A 23030-nucleotide genomic window follows, 5' to 3' on the forward strand; every position below is an offset into this window, starting at 1 on the left:
TGCCAATGGATGGATTTCCTTCCCTTGCCATTATAAATCTTAAAAAAACACCCCACCCACCACATATCTGGATATGGTCCTGTCTACTGAATGACTGTGCTGTGTGCAGCAATTCTTGTCTCTTTGTGGCATCTCTGTTTTCCTGCTCTCCTTTTCCCTTTTGCAATATATCTGCTGTCTAGATCTGTCAGTGTATACCAAGGGTAGATAACCTATGGCACAGGTGCCAAAGGCGGTACATGAGCTGATTTTCAGTGGCACTCACACTGCCTGGGTCCTGGCCATGGTCTGGGGGGCTCTGCATTTTAATTTAATTTTAAATGAAGCTTCTAAAACATTTAAAAAACCTTATTTACTTTACATACAACAATAGTTTAGTTATATATTATAGACTTACAGAAAGAGACTTAAAAATGTTAAAATGTATTACTGACATGTGAAACCTTAAATTAGAGTGAATAAATGAAGACTTGGCACACTGCTTCTGAAAGGTTGCTGACCCCTGGTGTATACTGTGAAAAGATTATTGGCAAAAATTTTCAAAAGCTAGGCTCCTAGATCTGAATTTTCCTGAAATAAGAGATTTATGATGAAGACTACAAAACTTTTGTACTTTTAATGGAAAAAACACTTTTCTTGATCCAGTGAGGTGTGACCTATATAGTCTTCTTGGAGTTAAGAATTCATACAACTTTCAGAGACAAGCTTAACTATTGGTCATTGCGGTGCTATTTTAGTTGTATGCTGTGGGAAGCAGTGAAGGGTAGTGTCAGCTATGTATGATGGGGTACTTTTAAAAACACTTGGCCTACGATAGGCTAGCTGAAAAAAAAAGACACTCCTGATTAGCCACTGAATGCCCATAGCAGGTCTGTTGATCTTTAGGGCACAGACTTTGTTCACAAAGATAGCTGTCATTTACACAATCCTCACTTCCTTTCCCCACAGAAACACAATATTTGCGAGCAACACTTCATCTTTGCAAATAACAGACATAGCCAACTCCACCACCAGGCAGGACCGCTTTGGTGGCCTCCATTTCTTTAACCCAGTGCCTGTGATGAAGCTTGTGGAGGTAAGTGTTTGATAGTATTCTGATGATAAATATTATAGCATGGTAATATACTTGTACTTCACTGAGAGTTCATTAAAGTAATAGGATGTATCCCAGCATGCAGCCCTCCATACCAGGAGTTACTTTTAGAGATAAGAAGGTGAAATGACCTCCATTCCAAGAGAGGGAGATGGACTGAATAGTCCTCTTTCATTTCTGACTCCTAAGACACTCTGGTTGATCCATCTTCATGTCCAGTCAGCTTCTGGCCTCTCCGCTTAGATTCCCAACAAGATCATCAGTTTTGATGATGATTTCAGTCACATGGACAACTTTCTGATAAGAACTTTTTGTGTTTTAAGTCATCAGGCAACGGGTAGAGGAATTTTGGTTCCAACAAGCCCAGACTGGATATGAACTGATGTTAAAAGAGGTGAAAGACCCCATGTTCTGTTGCCAGTCCCGAGTCATTAATTCCTTTATTGTGAATGTTTCAGAACGTTCTAATCTAATCCTCAGGATCTTTGAAATAATATATATTCTTATGCTTCTGCAATATTTCAGGCGAAGTGTGTGGAGATTTTGAAATATTTGTTTTTAATACCAGGTTTGAATCTTTATTTCTTAGTTGTATTAAGGTACGAAAAATACAATTATTTTAAAGCTACTTCACTGTTCATCTAAAGGCACATGTGCCTGGTGCCTATCTTTTTAATAGATTATAAAATATGTATTCATCTTGCTACTTAGAGTAGAATAATAAATGCATCCCATGTGGAAGTGTACAGGAGCACATGAAGTCCGTCCCACCATAACAACACTACTATAATCCTTGCACAATTTACCCCCCTCACCGAAAAATAATGACCAGCATGACTATTTTTTCTAACCTCTGATGCCTATTCAGTGGGAATAGGGGTGAGCCATAACCCCAGATCTGAAGCACTTACCATAATTCCCCCACACTTGTGGGGGAGGGGAAGAGGAAGGGAGTTTGAATTTCACAGCTGTATCTATCTTTGAAATAGGTCAAACCAAAAACTGCAGAGACAAACACCTATGAACTTTTGGGTATGTCTGAAAGTGACCTTTGGGCCCATCTCTGCTACACAGCAAGATTTCCTCCTCCCCACGCCCTAAAGTGCTGTGCTTCTTTTTTCTCTCTCTCTCTCTCTCTCTTTTTTTCCCCTTTTCCCCCAACATATGAATAATTCTAGAGTTTCCTCAGTAACAACATTCACCTATGTTGTGCTATCTGTTATAACGTCCTAGTTTCTGAGGCTTATTTTTTTGTAATAATTTTCTGGATGAAATCTTCCATGCCTTATCTCATCCTAAAATACATGATATTTCAAGAAAATTTGAACAAAATCTGCCCATCTTTTGAGTTCTGAAAATGTGAAATGATGCACATTTTCTGCTGTAAAAATATTTCTCTCGAGGCATGAATCATATGGCAGATCTTTGCAGGCTGAAATTTTCCACCTCCGTAGTGAATACTGAGGACTAATCTTCAGGACAGCTTACAAAGTGGTATTTACAGGACTGTGAAACAGTAGCTTTGTATCTTCACTGGAGCTGGTCAAAACTCAGAATTTCCATTCCATGGGGAAACTCTGACAATGAGAAAATATTTTCCCACAGAAAAGAAATTCTAAAAAATTTCATTTTGGAAAACTCAAGATGTTTCCATTCAACTTTTTTGTCCAAAATGAAACCGAGCAGCTAGCAACTCTTGGCTCCAAGGGACCCGGAGGACTGCCTGGGGAATCCCCTGCTGTAGAGTGGGGAGTCTTAAAAGTCCAGAGCTGAGGCCATCATGGTCCTGTCTCCACAGCAGGAGTCTGGAAGCCCTGGGGTCTGTCACTGAGGCAATCTGTATGGCACAGCTGCCCCAGAGCTTCAGGCCCTGGAAACCCAGGCTTCCCAGCAGCTTCTCAAGGTAGCTGGTAGAACACCGGGCATGAAGCCGATAGGTTTCCATCAGAACTCTTGGAGTGCACTGGCAGAAGTTTGTCAAACTGAAATGAAAGAACGTTTTGGTTTGAAGAATCAGCATTTTCCAATGAAAAACTGTTTTGTTCTAAAATTCCCAATCAGCTATAATTGTCACTGGCCTGATCCTGCAGAGGGTGTTGGCACTGGGACTTTATATAGGCATAAATATCTGTCTGAGTTCTCTTTTTTTGTAGGGTTGAAACCAATGTTAAAAACAGAAATAGACATATTAGTTTTTCCTTTTGTCTAGAGGCTCTTTCAAGGCTGTCCTGCAGCATCATAGTTTTTGGGTTGGCAAACACTGCAGACCAGTGTTCACTAGGTAGAATAGGTGTTTCAGATGGAAATAAAGAAAAAACGTAGAAATATGTGTTTTATCATTACAACAGTGAGATTTGTTTAGAGAGACATTGTACAATAATACAATCATCAGACCTCTCTAACAGGAGGTTACCTTATTACATGGTGAGCATCTTTACATTACCCTGACATGTCATCTCCAATGATTTTATCAAATTGAGTGAAAACTCTGACTACACATATTTAACAAACCAGGCATGGCTACAAATGTTAACATTCAAAAAAATTGGACAAATACGTTGGGGGGTTTTGCCGGTGAAATGTTCTCTGTCTGAACATTAAGTGGTAACCAAATATGTAGAAACATTTCAGTTATGAAGCTTATTTTTATGAAACCTCAATTTGGGGCCTAATTCCATGTGACATTAAACGTTTATGTAAAGAAATACAAGGTCAGATTCCTATAGTAACAATAATTCATTCATATTGCATATATAGAGTATTTTAGATTAATAGTTTTGCTATTAAATGCTTGACAGAGACCTGTCTACCCACAGTTTTGCACCAATGTGAACACTTCATTTTTGGTTAAGAGTGACTTATTTCAGTTTAGCTTAAACATGTTCCCAACTTAAGTTGAACTGGAATAACTTTATTTAAATTGAAATAAAAATATCCACATGGCCTTTTGAACTGGCTTAACTAAATCTGTTTAAAATCACACTTTATATTAATCCTGGGCATCTTTGTGTATAGACAGGTCTTAATATACAGTGGGCCAGATCCTACCTTCCAGTATGAGCATTCACCTCTAAGTAACAAATGGTTTTAAGGGCAAAACTGAGTCTTGTTACAATGTGAGCAAGTTAAGAGTTCTATTTAATATTTTATTATAGATAATCCCTTCTAAAGGACTTTAGTGCTTTTTCAAATCATATCTTTATAGCAGTGCTGAATGCAATGAACTGTAGGATCAGATTGCACTCAAATTCTGTGGTGATGAATACATGAGAACCTGCCTAGATACATAGTCCTCTGCTGTGTGGCACCTTGCATAATAGTGGAAGAATTGCACATTTTGGCCCTACTCTTTCCAAAAGTGCCGTGTCTGTTTAGAGAAAATGAACCTATGTGTCTTTTAAGGCCCTGTCTGAAAAACTCGATATGGTAACTGAATGGCACTGAGTTTCTTTGTTTGAGAATGACAAAGGTCAGAATAGGTGTAGTCCACTTGCATTGCATTACCTAAAAGGGGAGGTCTGGAAGAAGGCAAACATATTTAAGGAGGAAAGAGATTCAGAACAGAATTGCAGGAAAAGTGATACTTTTGATTATACATCTGGAGAGAACGTACCTGTGCCACTGCAGCAGGCTTCAGTATCGATTTGAAATGTTCTAGTGTATTTAAATTTTATATAGATTTTTTTCAGTGAGATGTGCATTTTGATCCTGTGACACTTAAGCATTTGCTTTAAGGATTAACAGTTTGAACTCTGGACAGTCTAGCCACGTGGCTAACTAAAACTACACTGTTAAGATGCTGTGATCAAATCTGTCACAAATTCCTTTGAAGATTGTCTAAAGGTCACTTATTTAGTCCATGCAGAAATTCTCACTGACTCTAACTGGACACCTTTCACAGACAGATATTCTCTTACCTGGTTGGTTCTTATTTGCATCGGTTTAACTGATCGCCAGATGTGGGATCAGGAAGGAATTTTCCCCCATGTCAAATTGGCAGTGACCATGTGGAGGTTTCACCTTCCTCTGCAGCATGTGTGTGTGGGTCACTTGCCAGGATTATCTGGATATATCTCAATCATTTCCCTGCCAGTGCAGGGGTCTCAGGTATTGGTGCCCCTCAGACCTCTCCTATTCTCTGTCTGTGGTGCACAATAGTCTAGTCTCCTGTGGGCCATAATACTTGGCCTAATTTTGATAGTTGGAGTTAGCTGGGCAGTGTTGGTGGCATGTGATATTCAAGAGGTTAGACTAGATCAGGATCCCCAACGCAGTGCCTGCGGGCACCATGGTGCCTGCCGGGGCATCTATGTGTACCTGCATACTGGCCGGCGGACAAGCATCCATCAAAAAGCGGCGTCACCAAAAGGCGTCGCCGCCGAAATGCCAGTGATTTTTGGCGGGATTTCGGCGGTGCCGCCTCTAGACATTGCCGCTTCATGGTCCTCAGTGGCTCGTTGTCTGGCACCTGCCACCCGGAAAAGGTTGGGGACCACTGGACTAGATGATCTGGTGATCCCTTCTGGCCTTAAACTCTGACTCTTTTTCAGAAAAGAAGAACAGATTTTTGGGGATTTTTCCTTTAACAGTTTGAGAGACTAGTATTTGGGCTTCAAAATTCCTAGAAGTGAAATAAATTCAAGCTTCCTTGAAACTAGTGTACTGTCTTATGTGTGAATGTCTTCCAGATGCTTAGATCTAACTTCTGTTCTAGCTGCTGAGAAACAAATCCTGCTGTTTTTATTCCATGCTCACTGTGTTTGTGTGTTGATATCATCAGTAGTCATTCTGGTGCTTAGGAGACCAAATTCCACTGAAAATCTTGTGATATAGTCTACCTCTCACTGCTTATGTAGCATAGTTGATTCTGAGTGGCTGCATAGAGAGTCCAAGTTAACTAACAAACGTTATTTCCAGAGCTGTATTGCCATCATTTTCTCATTCTGGGGCACTAATAAATAAGTAAACAGATATCTTGTTCAGTTCAAACTGTTAAAATCTTTAGAAAAATCCAAGTTTGCCAAAAGGTGAGGACAAAATTGCTAAGAAAATAATTTGGGTCCTTCCTACTCTTAAGCTTATACGAGGCCTTTGCACAGTTTAAAAAGTAGAAATTAAAAACTGTTTTCTTTAGACCTCATGTGTTGATATAATAGTGTCTGTGCACCTGTTTATATTGGCCAAGGAAGCCATGTTACACCCTTTCTATGAAGAACTGTGTGTAAACATGGTTCTCTAGAATGTCGCCAGTGCGTTTCCCTGGGCATTAGAGACCATATGGCTTTTGAAGTTTTTATACTATCCACACAGGAGCCTTTGCAGTAGAGTTCTAAAAAGATGAACTCCATTGCTTTGAACCTGGTGGACGTTTTAAATGTCTTACAGTAACAATTTCAGAACGTGGAGGGTGCTTTGGAGTGCTTTAAAATAGGTTTCACTGTTTTATTGTTGTATGTATATTTTTCTGGGTTAGTGTGACTGTTCTTCCTAATATAGATATTTTGTGGAATATTCAGAGAACATTCTGAATCATGGTTTAATTTTTGGCACAGTGATCGGGATGGGGAGAGAAAATGGCTTCTGGTTGCTTATTAACACATGTTGGTTCCCTGCTAGGTCATCAAGACGCCAATGACCAGCCAAAAGACTTTTGAGTCACTCATGGAATTTACCAAAACATTGGGAAAGAATCCAATATCTTGCAAGGCAAGTAGCTCTAGATTGTGAGGAGAGACGAGCAACACTCAGGGAGCTTCTGTTCTGCTCATTTTAAAAAACTGTTCATTTTAAGGTGGTGTGTAATTGCATGAACACAATGAAAATTTTCTACTCTGTGTCTAGTGCAGATCATCCCTTCCTATGCAGATCCCTTCAGGCGAGAACAACTCTCTAGCTAAAAGTCCTTGAAAGAGAGAGAGATCCCAGTCTGCCATATCAGTGTGTGAATGGGGTGGGTCTGGCTGTTGTGTGGAAAGGGCAAGGGATAGTTCTGGCAAACCTAGTGCAGGTCAGGGATCACAGTTAACTGCTCCAGTCCATTCAGACCCTAACTACAGTGGAGAAGCAGAAACCCCTCCCTCTGGAATCTTGGACCCCTTGCCCTCCGAACACCTGAGGCACCACAGCCAATTCATGTTCTGCTTTGCTTTTGGATCCTCCACTGTGGGTAGTGTATGCACATTATTCTCTCTCAGTGTAGGTCAGACCAGTGTTAATCTTCACTGCTTTCTGCTCATTAGCTGTAGAGAGGGCTTCTGGGGACTGGAGTTGTGGGGAAGGAGGGACAGCGTGATTGCTCCCTACCTTTCATGGAGGCATCTGGCCCATAGAAAAAAGGAATTATTGTGAAGTAGTTGTTGGCATCCTGGGTTCTATTTTCAGCTGTACCACTGCATTGCTTTGTGGTCTTCGGCAGGTTTTTTTTTTTTTTTTAAATCTCCATACCTCAGTTTCCCAAATCGTAAAGTGTAGATAACTGTTTCCCTTCTCATCAGTAACTGTTTGTAAAGTACTTTGAGTTCCATGAGCGAAGAGCACTATGGAAGTGAGACCTTGGACAAGTTCCTTCACCGTTCTGTGTGTTAATTTTCCCCTGTGTAAAACGGGGATTATAATGCTTCCCTAACATTGTGAAGCTCTTGGAGTATATACTTGCTGTGTAAGAGTGGGAGGTGTGGTGTTTTTGTACTATTATGTATTAATTATTATCCTAACGTGATAGTATATTAAATAGTACTGGTATTTACAGTACTCTTTCATATGTTCTATTTTTCATTTCCCTTTACATTTTTGATTACTATAGAAGCTTACATTAAAACAAGATCTTGGTTGTTTGGGAGTCAACCTGCCCCTGCTGCATAATTCTCAACCCAGATCATCACCTTCTGTTTGCAAAATTGGTATTGGTTGCTGTTGAAGTGATTATGATGTCACAGAAGTTTGATTTACAATGATGAATTAACGGCAGGAGTAGATAAGTTCTTAAGCCATGAATGTGTTTATTAATAAATTCACACACAAAAGGGAAGAACTCCTCTCCCTAGATCACCAAAAACATCCAGTACCAGCAGAATTTTTCTGACTAGCTAGTATTTTCCAAGTAGCACTCTAAGAGGCAACACTGAGTCTTTTAAGATGAATTAATAATTAAGAATGGAGATGAGGCACTTTTAGGTTCCTCAGCCATATTTGATCACATAATAGTTCTTAGTTATTAGATTCATTTCTGTTAAACAATAGTAATGAACAGGTAAATCAAGCAAAAGACCAGTAGCCCAGAGTGAAGTGAAACTTGGTGAGATAATAAGAAACTTCCTTGTTGAACTTATAATACAACGTTCGGCAATAGTATCAGTATAGAGGGTTTATTTAGAATCTCTCTTTTTTACAGGATACCCCAGGATTTGTTGTAAATCGTCTCCTGGTGCCATACCTGATGGAAGCAGTCCGGCTTTATGAGCGAGGTATTTACCAGTGGTATTTACTCTGTAGGATGTTGATGTTACTCTGCTAGATATTAATCTCTTCTGATAAGTGTTGGGATTGTTATAAATCTTTGATCTTTTAGGAATCAGTCAGGTGATAAAAGGTTGTGATCACGTCAAATGTCAGCCTATGGATGTAATTAAAAGAATTTCTCATCTGAATTTTGAGATGCTGAGCAATCCCTGGATGCTGAATCAGTATTTATAAATTGGTTATGTGAATTTTCCGATGGCTGGGAAATGCTTGAAGTTTAGAGATGATGGGGAGAGTTGGCTTGGTTAGAACACCTGTTCTTGGGTTAAAATGGGTGACTTTATGAACATGTTTTAGTAGCCTAAGAACATATGTACACATGAAAACTAATCCGGGATAAGGTAGGGTATGAGTTTAAAGTAGATTAACTATTCCAGATTAACTCCTTGTGTGGACGCTCTTATTTCTGGAATACGAGAGTCCGTACCTGAAATTAATCTGGAATAGCATTCTGGAATAAATCCTCTTCTGGACAAGCCCTAATACCCATTTTCAAAAGTGTCTTGGGCACATAGGAACCTTGGACTTTCTGCACTTAAACATTATATCTGCATAGCTACAGTGGTCAAGGATTTGAAAAAACCAACCCCCTGACCAACATAGCTATGCCGACAAAATTCCCAGTGTAGGTGCAGCTGATGTTCCCACACCAACAGATAAACTCCAGTTGCTGTAGGCTGTGTGTATTCTGGGGTGTTATGCTGGCTGGCTGACAGACTCGGTAGTGTAGACAGAACCTCAGTCCCATTGACTTCCAGTAACCTCTTGCTCCTCTCCCACTAGCCCTAGTTGCTTTAGCACTAAAACAGGAGTTCCCAGTCTCTTTTGCATTAGAATTTGGAAGGGAAAGATTCCTGACTCCCATAACCAAACCCAGCTAATCTTAAAAACCTAAACCATTTTAAAAAAAGCTAGTAATGTGAGTGGATAAGGGCAAATTACAGACGCCATGTCTGCACTGCAAAATTAAGTTGACCTAACTCACACTGGCATATAGGCACCGCAGTAATTACTCTGTGCCTGTCTACACTTTTCTCCTTGTATCAGCAGTGCACATCCTCACCAGGAGTGCTTGTATCAATTGCACTGTCAGTTTGGGGCATTGTAGAACAGTTCCTGAAGGCCAGTAACAGTCAGCGTAGTGGGGCAGTTACGTCAGCAGGAGCAAAATCTAAGTGTAGACACTTCCATAGTTAAGTCGACATAAGCTGCCTTGTCGACTTAACCTCGGTAGTGTAGACCAGACCTTAGTGCAGTTGTTCTTATTTCAGGCACTCTGGTCATCGCTGCATGCTATTAAGATTGTCTTTTCAAAGTTTTGTTTTTGAAAGCAGCATTTTCTTACAGATGAAAGCACTCCATTACCAGAATTCCAGCTAATATGCTATAAATATTAAAAAATCTCCTTTATAGTTTGTGGAAGTGATGGTTTGATCTCCAGGAGAAATTTAAACTTGTGCTACTTGTTTATCCATCAACAAATGTACCTAATTACTTCTCGAAGGGAGAACAGAGCAAATTACAGTGACTTGAAAGGCAAAGGAGTGGGAGTGGAACGGGACAGCTTTTCTCTTAATAAAATATCACAATTTGGAGTACGGAGATGCCTTTGTTAAATGATAGATGTGATTTTACGCACTTAAGGAGACAGCAGATTTTTAAATTTTATAGAAAAATTGACAAAGATTTTATAATAAAATCAACTCCCCTTTGCCCAAGCAAAAGCATTATTTTGATTTCAGCTTTGTTCTGGTTGGTGTTTTTGGTTGAAGAATACAAGGATTCCACACTTGTTTAAAATTTATTAATGAACTTTAATTATTTAGTGTGTTGACTGAAGTTGCGTTAAAGCCTGAAGACCTGAAGTTACATTGATTCATATTCTCTGTTGGAACGTGTTAAACTTGTATCCTATCTGTTCCTCTTGTGTTGATCCTAATGGTAGTGACTTTACTGACCTTAGCAGGGAATCTAGGATATTTCTTGACAATAATAGTCATTGAAACTTTAATTTTTTGGGGTCAATCATTGAAGTCCTTAGGCATGCAAAGTACCCACTAGCTCAAATGTGTATTGTGCCTGAATAAAGATTTCAGGATTTCAGCTTTTGCATAGATTTTATTCCTCTAATGAAACTGTGCAAGTAATTATTTAAATTTGTGCCGCCTTATAAGGATTAGTATAGGAGAATTCATATTTCACTCTTTTTATTGAAAAACCAAGAAACCACAGTAAATTAGTCTGGCTTACATGGAATCCTGTATTTAGGTAGCTCTGACTATGAATTGGGGAACATCTTTTTTGGTACTGTTGTCCTTCTAATTGTATTCTATCTTTTTGTTTCCAGGAGATAGAAAGTTCTGCAACTAGTTAATGTCTGTAGGTGATCAAGTATCTAAGGCTTTGTCTACACTGGACTTTTGTCAGCAAAGCTTTTGTTGTTCAGGGATGTGAAAAAAAATCACACCTACCCACCCCCCATGCAAAACGACAAAATTTTTGCTGACGAAAAGCGCTTGTGTGAACAGTGCTTTGTCTGCAGCAGAGCTCTCCTGCCCACAAAGCTATTGCTGCTTGTTGAAGGTGGAAGGCTTTGTCAGCTGGAGAGCTCTCTCCTGCCGACAAACAGTGGCACAGCTGTTGCTAAAAGGTGTGTAGTGTAGACAGAGCCTAAGTGGTAATGTGTCTACTATTGCAAAGAAAGTAAACCAAATATTTTGCTATTGTAAGTAGGTACAATTCCATGAACTTCAACCTAGTTGCATCCATTCAGCTGTGATGAATTAAGCCCAATAGTTTAGATCATGTTGAAATTAAGCATCATTAAAAATTGTCTATTAGTGAAACAGGCTGGTTCTTAACATCTTTCAAAAGTAAAATGTGGATCCCAAGCATTTCAACATGATTTTTTTAAAAAGGGCACAGAAAGGGAAATGAGCCTTAAAAACAGCTGCTTCAGAAGCGGATCAGCAGTTGAAGGTGTCATGCTTAAATAAAAGGCAGTTTGAAAATGTATTGCTCATGTTCCACGATTCAGAGCATTCTCGTTGATTTATGAGTAAGAATGGAGCCCAGGGGCTTGAATCCTACAAGCTGCTGCACACTCTCATTTCTCCTTAGTGGGAGTTGACTTGACATGTCACAGAATCGGGCCCTTTGAGACTTGTTTAACTCGATCACTTCAGGCTTGAACCAAAGTCCCTGGAAGTCAATCGAAAGATTCCCTTTGACTCCAAGGAGCTTTGTGTAAGTCCCCTTAATAGCTAGCCTGTCTCTGACATCTTTCTTTGTATCTAATCTCTATCTGGCTGAGTTCTGTTCTACGTTCCTTTCCTTTCCTTTTTTTTTTAAAACCACGTGAAATTATTTTTCAGATTCACATTATAAAGCTATAAATTAAAAGTCTCAGTGTTTTGGAATCTTATTAATGACATTTCTGTATATTGTGTATGTTTATAAAGTCTGAAATGCAGAGACTTATACCGGAGCAAGATATTTTTATGAAAACTTAAAAATAATGAAGCACAAAATTTCTTCAAAGTGACTTGTTTGCAAGATTTCAATCAACTTTAACTTCAGTTAAAATGGCGCTTTCTTCTTCTCCTGCTAGCGTACCCTGGATTAGGGGGTCTTTTGTATTATGATCCTCACATACAGCACAAAAGCCTGTGCCAATACATGCAATAGAATAAGGACGAAGTCAGGAAAATAGGAATTAGGCCCACAAACATACTGTGGGAGAGGCTCAGCTTTGTACTCTTCTTTCTAGCACTTTCTGCCAGCTCCTGCTTTGCTGGCTGGGCCCACATTTTGTAGCCGTTGAGCCCCCAGGGGTCTATCGGTTTATTGGCTTCTGGATTTTTCTCACAACTTTGATCTATGGGTCCATATTTGGCCTTAACCTGTACTTGAAAGTATGCCAGTGAGGATAGCCAGATAGCGCTATTCTGTATACTACTTAATATTTACTGTTTTATATTTCTGCTGATAACCATGCCAAACACAAGGCTTATTTCCATAACACATTTACTGTGTGCTGGCTCAGTTTTAGTGGACTTGCAAAGATTACTGTAAAGAGCTGTGCCATCATGAAATAACACTGTGTTAATTATTTAAAAATGGTGGAAAATAGATGCAGAATTTTCTCTGTTCATCAACTGTCAATATTTTCTCTAGGAGATGCATCAAAGGAAGATATTGATGTTGCTATGAAGCTGGGAGCTGGCTATCCCATGGGTCCATTTGAACTGCTGGACTATGTTGGGTTGGATACCAGTAAATATATTATAGATGGTACTGTATACACATTTTCTTTCTTTCTTAGCTAAATTGTAACTGGAGGTGTCAACTTAAGTCTGAGTCTTCCTCAGTTTAAACTGAGTGTAAGTGACTTTGCCAGTTAAGGATTGGGAGAATAATCCTGAATGATTAGCATCAGTAATAACACGCCTTCGTTTTCAAAGGCATGTGTGTATGATATCGGGGTAGTTCATGCCAAGTGACCCTGGTGGTTCTGAGGGTCCGTTTGGATGCGTCCGCACTAGAATAATTAGTACCCGTGTTGCAGCACTGGTGTTCAGTGCTTATGCAGCCATGGCTCAGGCTTTGAGCAGTTTGCTAACATAGCCCACTGCCGGAATATAGGTGCTTTTTCTAACAGGGACCAGGCCACAGTGTGTTGTGGGGGTGAGAGAAGCATGAAATGTAGCTGAACTGTTGAACTGTTCATCTTCCCCCTTAAAGAACATGAGGAGAGATGTTGTGCTCCAAAGAACACCATAAACTCATTCTGTAAAATCGCTTCCAAACTTCTCTGGCTTTAATTTATAAAACTGACTTAAATCTCCTTGGCGAATGGTGCATGTGTATGTATACGTGAAGTGAAATAAGAAATCCTTTTGCATATGCAGTTTTTGTTTTGATTGGAGGAGCTCTGCTAAGTGATTTCCAACAGTTATTTTGGAGAGAGAAACCCACCTCTTTAAAATAAATGTGGTTACTGCAACTCTAATCAAACAATTAGGAAAATGGATTGCACACTGTAGAAAAACAAGTTGGCTGCTTTTGAGTGCCAGAGCGACTGGAGAGTTTGGCAGTTCAGAGCAGCATAAGGGAAAGCTATAAAGATTCAGCAAAAATATCTGATAGGAATCACAACACAAGGACGTGCAAATTCTAAATGCAGGCCTGTGTTTACTGGAGGTAATTGTGAGAGAGAACTTGGAAGTTTGCCATAGAGTTAAGCAAGTTGGGTGAAAGGGAGCTCCCTTCTCGTGGAATGGTGTAAAGATTGTGTGGAAAAGTAACTGGGAAACATCAGGAAGAGCGGTCAGACACTTTTCTTGATACTAGGAGGGAAAAAGTGATAATTGGGAATCATCTTAAACTAGTCTCTTTGTCAAGACGATCTCCAGTGGGTGAGTGAGCTGGGAGCGTAAGTCTTCAGACTGTGGATAGTAAAGGCTTAAACAAGAAGCATAAATATGTACATATCGCTTCTAATGAATTTCTCGTATAAATATTATATAGTCTTCCTTCTGTAACAAATGTGTGAGAGAGTTCCCAGACACGTTTGTCATTATTGTTGCTCATACTCTATCTCTAGTGTTGAAATGTTATTGCTGAGCACCATACTTAAGTGTTAACATCCTGAAAGCCCGTTTCAAACGAGAGCTCAAAACATCTCTGTGAGGTGTAGGGAAGTAGTAGTAGCCCCATTTTACTGATGGTAAAACCAAGAATGGTTATTTGGCTGATGTAGACTGTGTTTTCAACAGAGAGGTATCAATGCAGGTTAATAATCCCAATGAAACTGTAGAAGCTAATGAAAAATGGGGAAGAAAGGGAGAAGAGGGATGAATTGAAAGTGACAGATATTTAGGAATATATTTCCTCCAGTCTATCTTCCAACATGTTTTACAAACCATATTTCACTACAGAGCTAATAGGGAAGTCATTTATATTTGTTAAAAGTTGAATGTCTCGTCATGTATAAGTGAACAACAAAATACGCAGCTCTAAAGCTCTTGGCTTCTCAATGGCTATAAGATATCAGACCCCAAAAGGAGATGTTCTGAGTTTGATTCCAACCTATTATCCCTGTAACCTAATGCCTCCCCTTGCTATGCTCAATAACAAGGGCCTGTAGTAATTGTTTTCCTGTAGAATTATTCTGGCAAATGTATTTTGAGGGGTCAGGTATAAGTGCTGTCCTTGCAGAGGTTACCATAGTGACATCTGTCATGACAGCTGCTCCTCCGCATGCAGTAGGTCTCAAGGTGAAGGAAGGGCCCCTCTCACCCCAGTTGATAGATGGTTGGACACTGGTTTAATGACTGGCCCTGCTTTCCTGATCAGAAATAGGAGACTGGGGAGCAGTTGATGACACATTGTCTGACGAATTGTTTAAACAGCTCAGCTGTATTCAGCTGGTGTTCTAAAAAGGTCTGCTTGAAACAGAATTTCACTTCCAGAAAATGCTCTTCAGTAAATCACTGGGCTTTCTGTTAATCAATACTTCTGAGCAGTGTTACGTTTTCTGACTGTTGCACAGATTAAAATCCTTCTTTCACCCTTGCTCTTCCCGTCCTTCCCTCTTGTCTCCTAGACTCTCCTCAGTATTTTTAGCACTATATAATATCGCAGCTGCTGGGACCATGGGGATAACCTCCTTCAATAATATGTAGAATATACCTAGGGTGTAATCCATTAAGGTACATGGGTGTCTAAGTCCTGTTTTTAGACACCAGTGCAATGCACAAAACTTCCATTCAGCTGCCACTTAACCCTATAGGTGCTTAAGCTCACTCAGCACCTAAGCTTTTGCATCTGGCCATGCACACTGCAGCCTCTCTCTAGGGACCTGGGCAGTCTCTTGCCTGAGCCCCAGAGCAATTCACATCTCAGGGAAGATGGCTATATAAGTCACATGTGGGGACTTGATCCAGTAGGCATGTGTGCTCCACCTCCTAGCTGAGCCCCCTCAGGTGAGTTCACACAGAATAACTGGTGGGAGGGAGAGGAGGATAACCTCTCATTATCTTTAATGTAGTGGTTAGGGAACTCACCCAGGATGTGGGAGACCTCCCCCCTCTGCCTGATAAGGAGAAGGGATTTGAACAAGGATCTGCCATCTGACATGAGTGCCCTAATCACTAGGCTCTACAGTCACTAATTTTTTCTCTGGTCCAATTAAAGTGGAAGAACTTAAATAGGAGAGAATGACAAGACCCACATGAGAACATTTCATGGAAGAGTACTGAAGTGTCCCTGACATCTAGGAGACTGTCGTCTTTGCAAATAATAAATATCACCACTAACCTATCGTTCCTTTCTTCCACCAGGGTGGCATCTGTTAGAGCCAAACAATCCTCTGTTTGCTCCGAGCCCACTGCTGAATAAATTAGTGGAGGAGAGGAAGATGGGTAAGAAGACTGGTGAAGGATTTTACAAATACAAATGAACTCCAGCATATGAGGGGTGGTCAAGCCATACATATAAGCATGTGCCATGCAGCATTTCTCCTACTACGCTAGGAATGCTGCTTGACCAAGCCTTTCCTCGAATGTCACAAGCAGTTCTGTGCATTTTGATTGTAATCTGTCTCTGAAGTGATTGTTTACACCAGTTAACAATTTCTGTGCTGAGGGCTGATTTGGTAGATTAATTTTTTTTTGTAATTCTGAAAGCTTTACACACATGGTGCCTATGTTGATCTTCCAGGCACAAGACATTTTCTTGCAGACAAAAGTGAAAACAGCATTCATGTTTTTGAACAGTTTATTATATTAACAAAATAACTCCTGCACATTTTAGTGAAAATAAAATTGTCAACAATTCTGTATTCAGTCCACTGGCTTTGAATTGGTATACTTGGTTCTAATCCACTGGGTGGCAGTCTGTTTGCGTCCTGGTAAATGTAGAGGCAGAAACGCAATGTCTGATTTTGTTCTGACGTTTTTTTAAAAAAAGCTAATCTATAGACCATAATAATAGTTGGGTTACAATATAGTAGTACCTTAAACAGATTATTTTATAGGTTCTGTATTTTTAAAAATTAATCTTGAAACGATTTGTACTGTCATTTGTGGCTGATTCCTCAGGAAAAAAGCTGTTTTAATACTGTGTTTTAAAGCAGTAATAATTATTTCTATTGGGGTAGCACTTAAGGGCTCAAATCATTGTGCTACCTGCTGTACAAATATATAACAAAGATGGCCCACCCTGGAAGAATGTATAGTCTTAAGGGCATGGATTTATTTTAAGCAGCTAGAATAAAAAGCTTGTAAGCATTTTTATAAATTTTGGGGAGTCCCATAAGCTACCTTTTTTTTACTGGGACTTTTTCAAAAACTACATTTATTTTTTTGTAGTGTCACTCTCCTTGTACCAGGCGGCTGTAGTTGAGCTCTTTAAGATCAAGTCCCATCTGTGTAAATGTATAGGCAGGGCACTCGTTTTATAATGGGTCCTTGGGTTTGGACTTTTCTTTCCCCTGAGCTTGCGAGAGCCCACATTTTGTTAATATTTCATGCCTCATTTTCTCAGGCTATTGTGGAGGAAATGGGCAGAGGGTCGGGATTTTCATTTCTTTGGTAGCCCTTTTCTGTTATTTAGTTTGTGATACTTTATAGGATGGGTGCCTATAACTATATTTTATAAATTTGAAGAAATAAGGTGACAATTCTTCCATTCAAAGATCCCGCAGAGCTTTGCAAACCCTCATTGTACAGATAGAGAAACTGAGGCACCGACTATTAAGTGGCTTGGCCAAGGTCACATAGGATGTGTGTGTCAGAGGCAGGAAGAGAAATCATTAACTTCAGTGAGGTCAGGATTTCAGCCCAGATCTGATGCCCAGTCCTGTGCCTTATGAGAGCAATGTCACATTAAAGAAATGTTACTGTAAACCAGAATTGTTGGTATTGATCACACTTTAGCCTGTTAAAACTGAATAAATTTTTAAAATATAGTTAAGTTTTTATGATCAGTGCTCTTCACTTTTTGAAATTTTTCCAGCATGGACACAGAAATGGAGGAAGTTAGTTTCACTTTAAGGTTCTCAGTGTTTGAATTGTGAATCGTGTTTTGTGGAAGCTTTTTTGTTTTAAACACAAAATCAGTGTTTGGGGCCAAATTTGAGTTGATAGTCTTCCCTTTAGTCATAAGATCATTTTTCATTTAATTTGAAGAATTTATGTTTAAAGTCCTACATAACTTTAAACATAAGCTATTTCATGATAAATTTAAATATAATCAATCACCAGTAAATGTGATATTCTGGGAAAACAAACTTTCCCTTGTGCAATATTTTCTTTTCAAGAGCTGTAACAGATAACAGTTTGTGTACGTGCATATAAACTATATACCCAAAATCTGCAAGTGGCATTTGTAGGTTCAGCTTGCTGTTCCTGAAAAGTTTTCCCTCCAAAACAAATGGAACATTTGAAGATGCTTAATCTGAGGGAGTGGTGTCTGTGTCCTTCAGGAATGCTTGGGACTGCTGTGCCAGACAAAGCAACATAGGTAAGAGATACCAGGTCAACATTTCAAACCTGAGTACCTAAAGTTAGCCCCATAAATCCATATCAAGGCACAGAAATATAGGATATGCATAAGTCCCATTGAAGCTATGCTTTTGAAAACCAGTCTACTTTTGTTGATGCATCTTAATATGGATTTAAGGGGCTAACTTCAGACACTCAGGTTTGAGAACATAGGCCAACAGCCATCAAATCAAAAAAACTTTTTTTTTTTAGGTTTAGTGTTCTCAGGAATGCATAGAACTTTTTGGAAGTAACTTGTGTTCAAGGGATTATGATGAAACAAGTTTGAAGTGGTAACAGCTACAAAAAGCCTTTGTGCTACAGTTCAAATATCCCTTCTCTAGAGATGATTATGCAGTAGTTTGAGTCAATTTAAGATTCAGATTAGGGTAGTGGTGATGCATGAGGGATCATACCCCTAAAGGAATTATTTCCTTTAATGACAAGATGGGATTCAAATCAAACTTGAAATGCAAATAGTAAATGGAAAATTGTAGAAGAACTTTTTCCATCATTTTCTGGCAAAAATTTGTTTAAAGACACCTTTGGGAAATTAGCTTAAAATGATGACTAATTAAATTCAACAGAGGAAACACCTGTTTGTACCTTTCATCACTAAAGATTACCCAAGGATTCAGCTCCTTGCCCTCAAGGGGATGAAAAGAGGATGTGGTAACCTGGCCCGGCTAATCACTTACACTCTTCCTGATAAAGTAAAGGAAAGCAAATTGTGAAAAACTGGGGAATAGGGAAGAAAAAAGTTTTTTGTTTCCATCTCTACTTGCTTTTAAACCCTTTGTCTTCCTTGTCCTTTTTCTCAGCAGGAGCATTCACTGCATTTCCCTCAAAGCTTTGGGATGTGTGCTTGGCACACATCTGGGGGACAGCTTGACAGTCAACAGAGGAGTCAGATGCAAGCTCAGATACTGCAGCTGGAAAGATGGCTCAGAACTTAGCATCTGGGTCATTTGGTTGCCAAACGTGCTCCATCTATGGTCATCCTAGCTGCTGACTGAGGAGAGCACAGGAACATGGCCTACTTCACAAATGCAGTTTTAACCAGAATCTTAATGGGGCTGTCTTAGTCGGAATGCTTTGTACTGGGAGGGAGGTGTAAGATGCAAGCCATGGCAGTGAGTATGACAGGGATGCTAAGAAGGCTCAAGCCTTGTGCAAAGGTCGTAAGTCTGGCTGCCTGTTGGTAGAGGAAACACTCGCTATGTTGTATCAGCACCAAAGGATATTCCTCCTAATGTCCCTTTTTGGCTTCATAATTACAGTTGCCCAGTAGATAATGCAAGCATATTTTGGTTATGTTTGTACTTACAGATGTCAGTCTGATTCTCCAGCATATTACTGTATGTGATGGGAGCTACTACTCTACTACTCTTTGCAGGATGGCACCTCCTGGCAATTCTGGGGATTAGCTCTGCCAGGGAGACACCCCTTCTAATAGTTATTCTCTGCCCTTCTCTTACTCCAGGAAGTGCAGAGTCCTCTTTGTGACTCAGCCCTTGGGCCAGGTCAGTATGTGGTTTCCCCTTCCAGGGATGTGCATCGAAGTCCCTGCTCACCAACAGTTTCAGGCAGTGCTCCCATTTGCTGCCCCAGGTGCCAGTCCCTCAGTGGCTGATAGGGAAACCTGAACCTGCCCTCTACTCTGGGTTCTGGCTGAGGGACCCTCTAAATCAGGGGTAGGCAACCTGTGGCACGTGATTTTCAGTAGCACTCACACTGGCCAGGTCCTGGCCACCGGTCCAGGGGGCTCTGAGTTTTAATTTAATTTTAAATGAAGCTTCTTAGACATTTAAAAAACCTTATTTACTTTATATACAACAATTGTTTATTTATATATTATAGAAAGAGACCTTCTAAAAAGTATGACTGGCATGCAAAACCTTAAATTAGAGTGAATAAATGAAGACTAGGCACCCCACTTCTGAAAGGTTGCTGACTCATGCTCTAAATAGTAGCCAAGGTGGGTTCCCTCCTGTGCCTTGCTGCCTTTCCCTGAGCCTCTCAGCCCTCCCAACTCCTCTGGGTTTGCCAGCTTCTCAACTCCCTCCTTCCAGGGAGTAACCAGGAGCTATTGGTCTCTCTACACCCCCTTCCTCCTAGGGAATGACTGCAGACTTATCTCCCCCCAGTTTGCTGTCATTCTATAAGCCCTGTCTGCTCCTACACAGGTGAGCTTCCCCTAGTTAGAGCTTTCCACCCAGGCTTAATTCTCCCAGAGTGCAGCCTAATTGGCTGATTAAGGCCACTTGGCACATTCAGCTCTTGCAGGGCCAGTGTGGAGTGTACAGCCCATCGCACTGTGGTAGATATTTTCCTCCCTAGATAGTGAGGATAGCAGCTAGATAGCGTTATTTAATTGACTCTAGGATGAGCCTATATGTAGCTGTTTTTTAAATGGTGTGGAGGACTTTTGAGAACAGATTGTCTTGTGCACCACCTTTTTCCATTGGCAATCACAGAACATCTCCGGCAGCTGTAGCAATGGTTTAGATGAAAAAACAATATTACAAAAACAATTACATGTATTGTAGCTGTTTATAGATTCGCTTTTGGCAGCTGGAAATGAGAATTCGTCACCATATGACCTAGCAGCTCTCCACTGACCGCAGCTTCAGAATCTCTGCTGTGTTTTGTATGCCAAAGAGTGATTGCGCAGCCAAATGAAGCTACTTGAAAAAGGTAACCCTTTCATCCCTTAGACTGATCACCTTTCTGACTCTCCCACAAAGCGTTTTGGTTGCAAATGGTTTTGGAGCAAAAGTCATTTTAAACCAGCTTTTTGTTTTCTAAAATGTCAGTGAATTGTGACAGAAATGGAGCTTCGCAGTTGTTATGGCAGGTTCTTAACCTGTGAGGCACAACCCTGTGTCAGGGACTCAGTGCTGCAGGCATTCAACAACCATGAGTCAGGCCTTGAAAAATGATGATGTTGGCTTGAAAATCATGAGTTTTGGGGGGTTTTTTAACCTGATTTCTGAGCCTTTAGTATGCACTCTGTCACATTTCAAGCTTTTCTTTACAACCATCAGGCTAGAAACTTTCTCTTTTTTTAAATGAATGCTCAGATTCTCAGGTAATTGCCTGCCTCCAGAAGCTTTAAGAAAATTTCCCGTATCATGAAAACTGTCAGTGTGGGGTTGCAACTACTCTGCCTTTCCCGTATTGCTAGATCCCAGCTAGGGAGAGGGGACTCTGGGGAGTGTTGTTGTGGAAAGGGGTGAGAACAACTTGTCTAAGACAAAGCCTTTTTACCTGTGTTCCCTCCTTTTAGGATGTGTGTTGTAGCAGTAGTAGCTTTCACGTGGTGAGATTCCACCACTCCTTTAAAAAATAAAGGGGTGACCAGTTAGAAATCTCTGTACTACTCGTGCTGTTGCTCTTTGAAGGATGACTTACTTGATGAATTATTCCAATTCTTGCAAGAGAACTAAAATGAAATTACCATCTGTTAAGTGCAGTCTTCCTACTCTCTTGGATACTTCGAGTATCAAGGAGCTAGGATTTTTTTTGTTTCATTTAGACAAATGCTGTTCAAAGAAGTGTTCATTTTGATGTATTCCTGATGATTTCAAATATTTAAAACCCTCAGCTAAAAAAAATATCAGCCCATAATTGTCAAACAACATAATATGCTTTTGCCATTCTCAGGACTGGAAAAAGCCATTTGCTGGTAGCATGTTAGAAAGTGTCCCTGTAAAGATGTTGGGGAATTATATCTTATATTGTACTGCAAGAGACTGCATATACACCATACATTCCTGTTGATGCACATGGAAGTAACTGTGTGATCTGGGTCAGGAAATCTGCATAAGGGCCTGGCGGTGAACCAGTGCAGAACAATGGGATTGCTGCTATTAATTCACCAGCCAGTTGTGTTTGTGTAGAGCAGCTCTGTGCTTATGTTATAGTTATGTGTGGGGTTTTTTCCTATTCCTACCCCTTTGTGTTAGTTTCTAGTGTTTGTTACTTTTTGCATTTTGTTTTAAATTATAGTGCAAGCACTTTGGGGCAAAGGACAAAGACTGCCTGTGGTTTGAGCATTGGCCTGCTAAACCCAGGATTGTGAGTTCAGTCCTTGAGGGGACCACTTGGGATCTGGGGCAAAAATCAGTACTTGGTCCTGCTAGTGAAGGCAGGGGGCTGGACTCAATGACCTTTCAGGGTCCCTTCCAGTTCTATGAGATAGTCAGGAGTGGAGCCCTATTTACTTATACCTGTGGCCTGTAGGCGCTCCTGATGTATAAGTAACTTAACTACCTGAACTGGCACTTCTAGTATTAACTCATGTATTCTGCATGTGGTGATGTTTATAATAAAATGAAGCAGGAAGTTAGGTTTGGTTTTCAGCCTTGGTTCGGATTGTGCAGGTTGGGCAGAGGCTTTTTAAGTACAGGGCAGCCGCTTAGCAGGCACTAAGGGCTAAATCCACAAAGGGACTTGGGTGTTACAATGCTGAGGGCCCTACTGCCCAGTCAGACATGCAGGATCCCCATGCTTTGTGTGGGAAGAATTAGGGGCCTAAGAGAGATTCTCAGAAGTCAGCAAAATGAGTGAAGTGTTTCCTAAGAGAGGCAGAGGAGCATTTAGGTCCCACCTCTCAAAGATAGTTGAGTGTCTAACTTTTGGGCTGAAAGGAACACCTGGCTGTGCTCAGGATTCACAGCTGTGAACTCTCTTCTGGAGTTACACACCTATGCCAGGTCAGTCCTTTCCTGAGAAAAATGAGAGAGAGATTTGGCAATAGAGTGGGAGTCATAGTCCAGTGGTTAGATCACTCACCTGGAATGTGGAAGACATTTTTCCAAATCCCTGCTCTGCCTGACTTGAACTTGGCTCTCCCATAATCATGGTGAGTG

At 40.3% G+C, this 23030-nt stretch overlaps 1 protein-coding gene across 1 annotated transcript in view; it reads left to right on the plus strand.

The window, feature by feature from the left end:
• The window catches only part of HADH (hydroxyacyl-CoA dehydrogenase), a 34934-nt gene extending 18475 nt beyond the window's left edge, over nucleotides 1–16459 (plus strand). Inside the window, exons 4-8 of the mRNA XM_030564542.1 lie at nucleotides 949–1075; nucleotides 6710–6799; nucleotides 8484–8556; nucleotides 12788–12904; nucleotides 15955–16459. Coding sequence (XP_030420402.1) covers nucleotides 949–1075; nucleotides 6710–6799; nucleotides 8484–8556; nucleotides 12788–12904; nucleotides 15955–16073 — 526 coding nt within the window. The 3' untranslated portion in view covers nucleotides 16074–16459. The remainder of the gene's footprint in view (nucleotides 1–948; nucleotides 1076–6709; nucleotides 6800–8483; nucleotides 8557–12787; nucleotides 12905–15954) is intronic.
• Nucleotides 16460–23030: the final 6571 nt, after the last annotated feature.

Source organism: Gopherus evgoodei, chromosome 5 (genome assembly GCF_007399415.2).
Source record: "Gopherus evgoodei ecotype Sinaloan lineage chromosome 5, rGopEvg1_v1.p, whole genome shotgun sequence".
Classification (NCBI taxonomy): domain Eukaryota; kingdom Metazoa; phylum Chordata; order Testudines; family Testudinidae; genus Gopherus; species Gopherus evgoodei.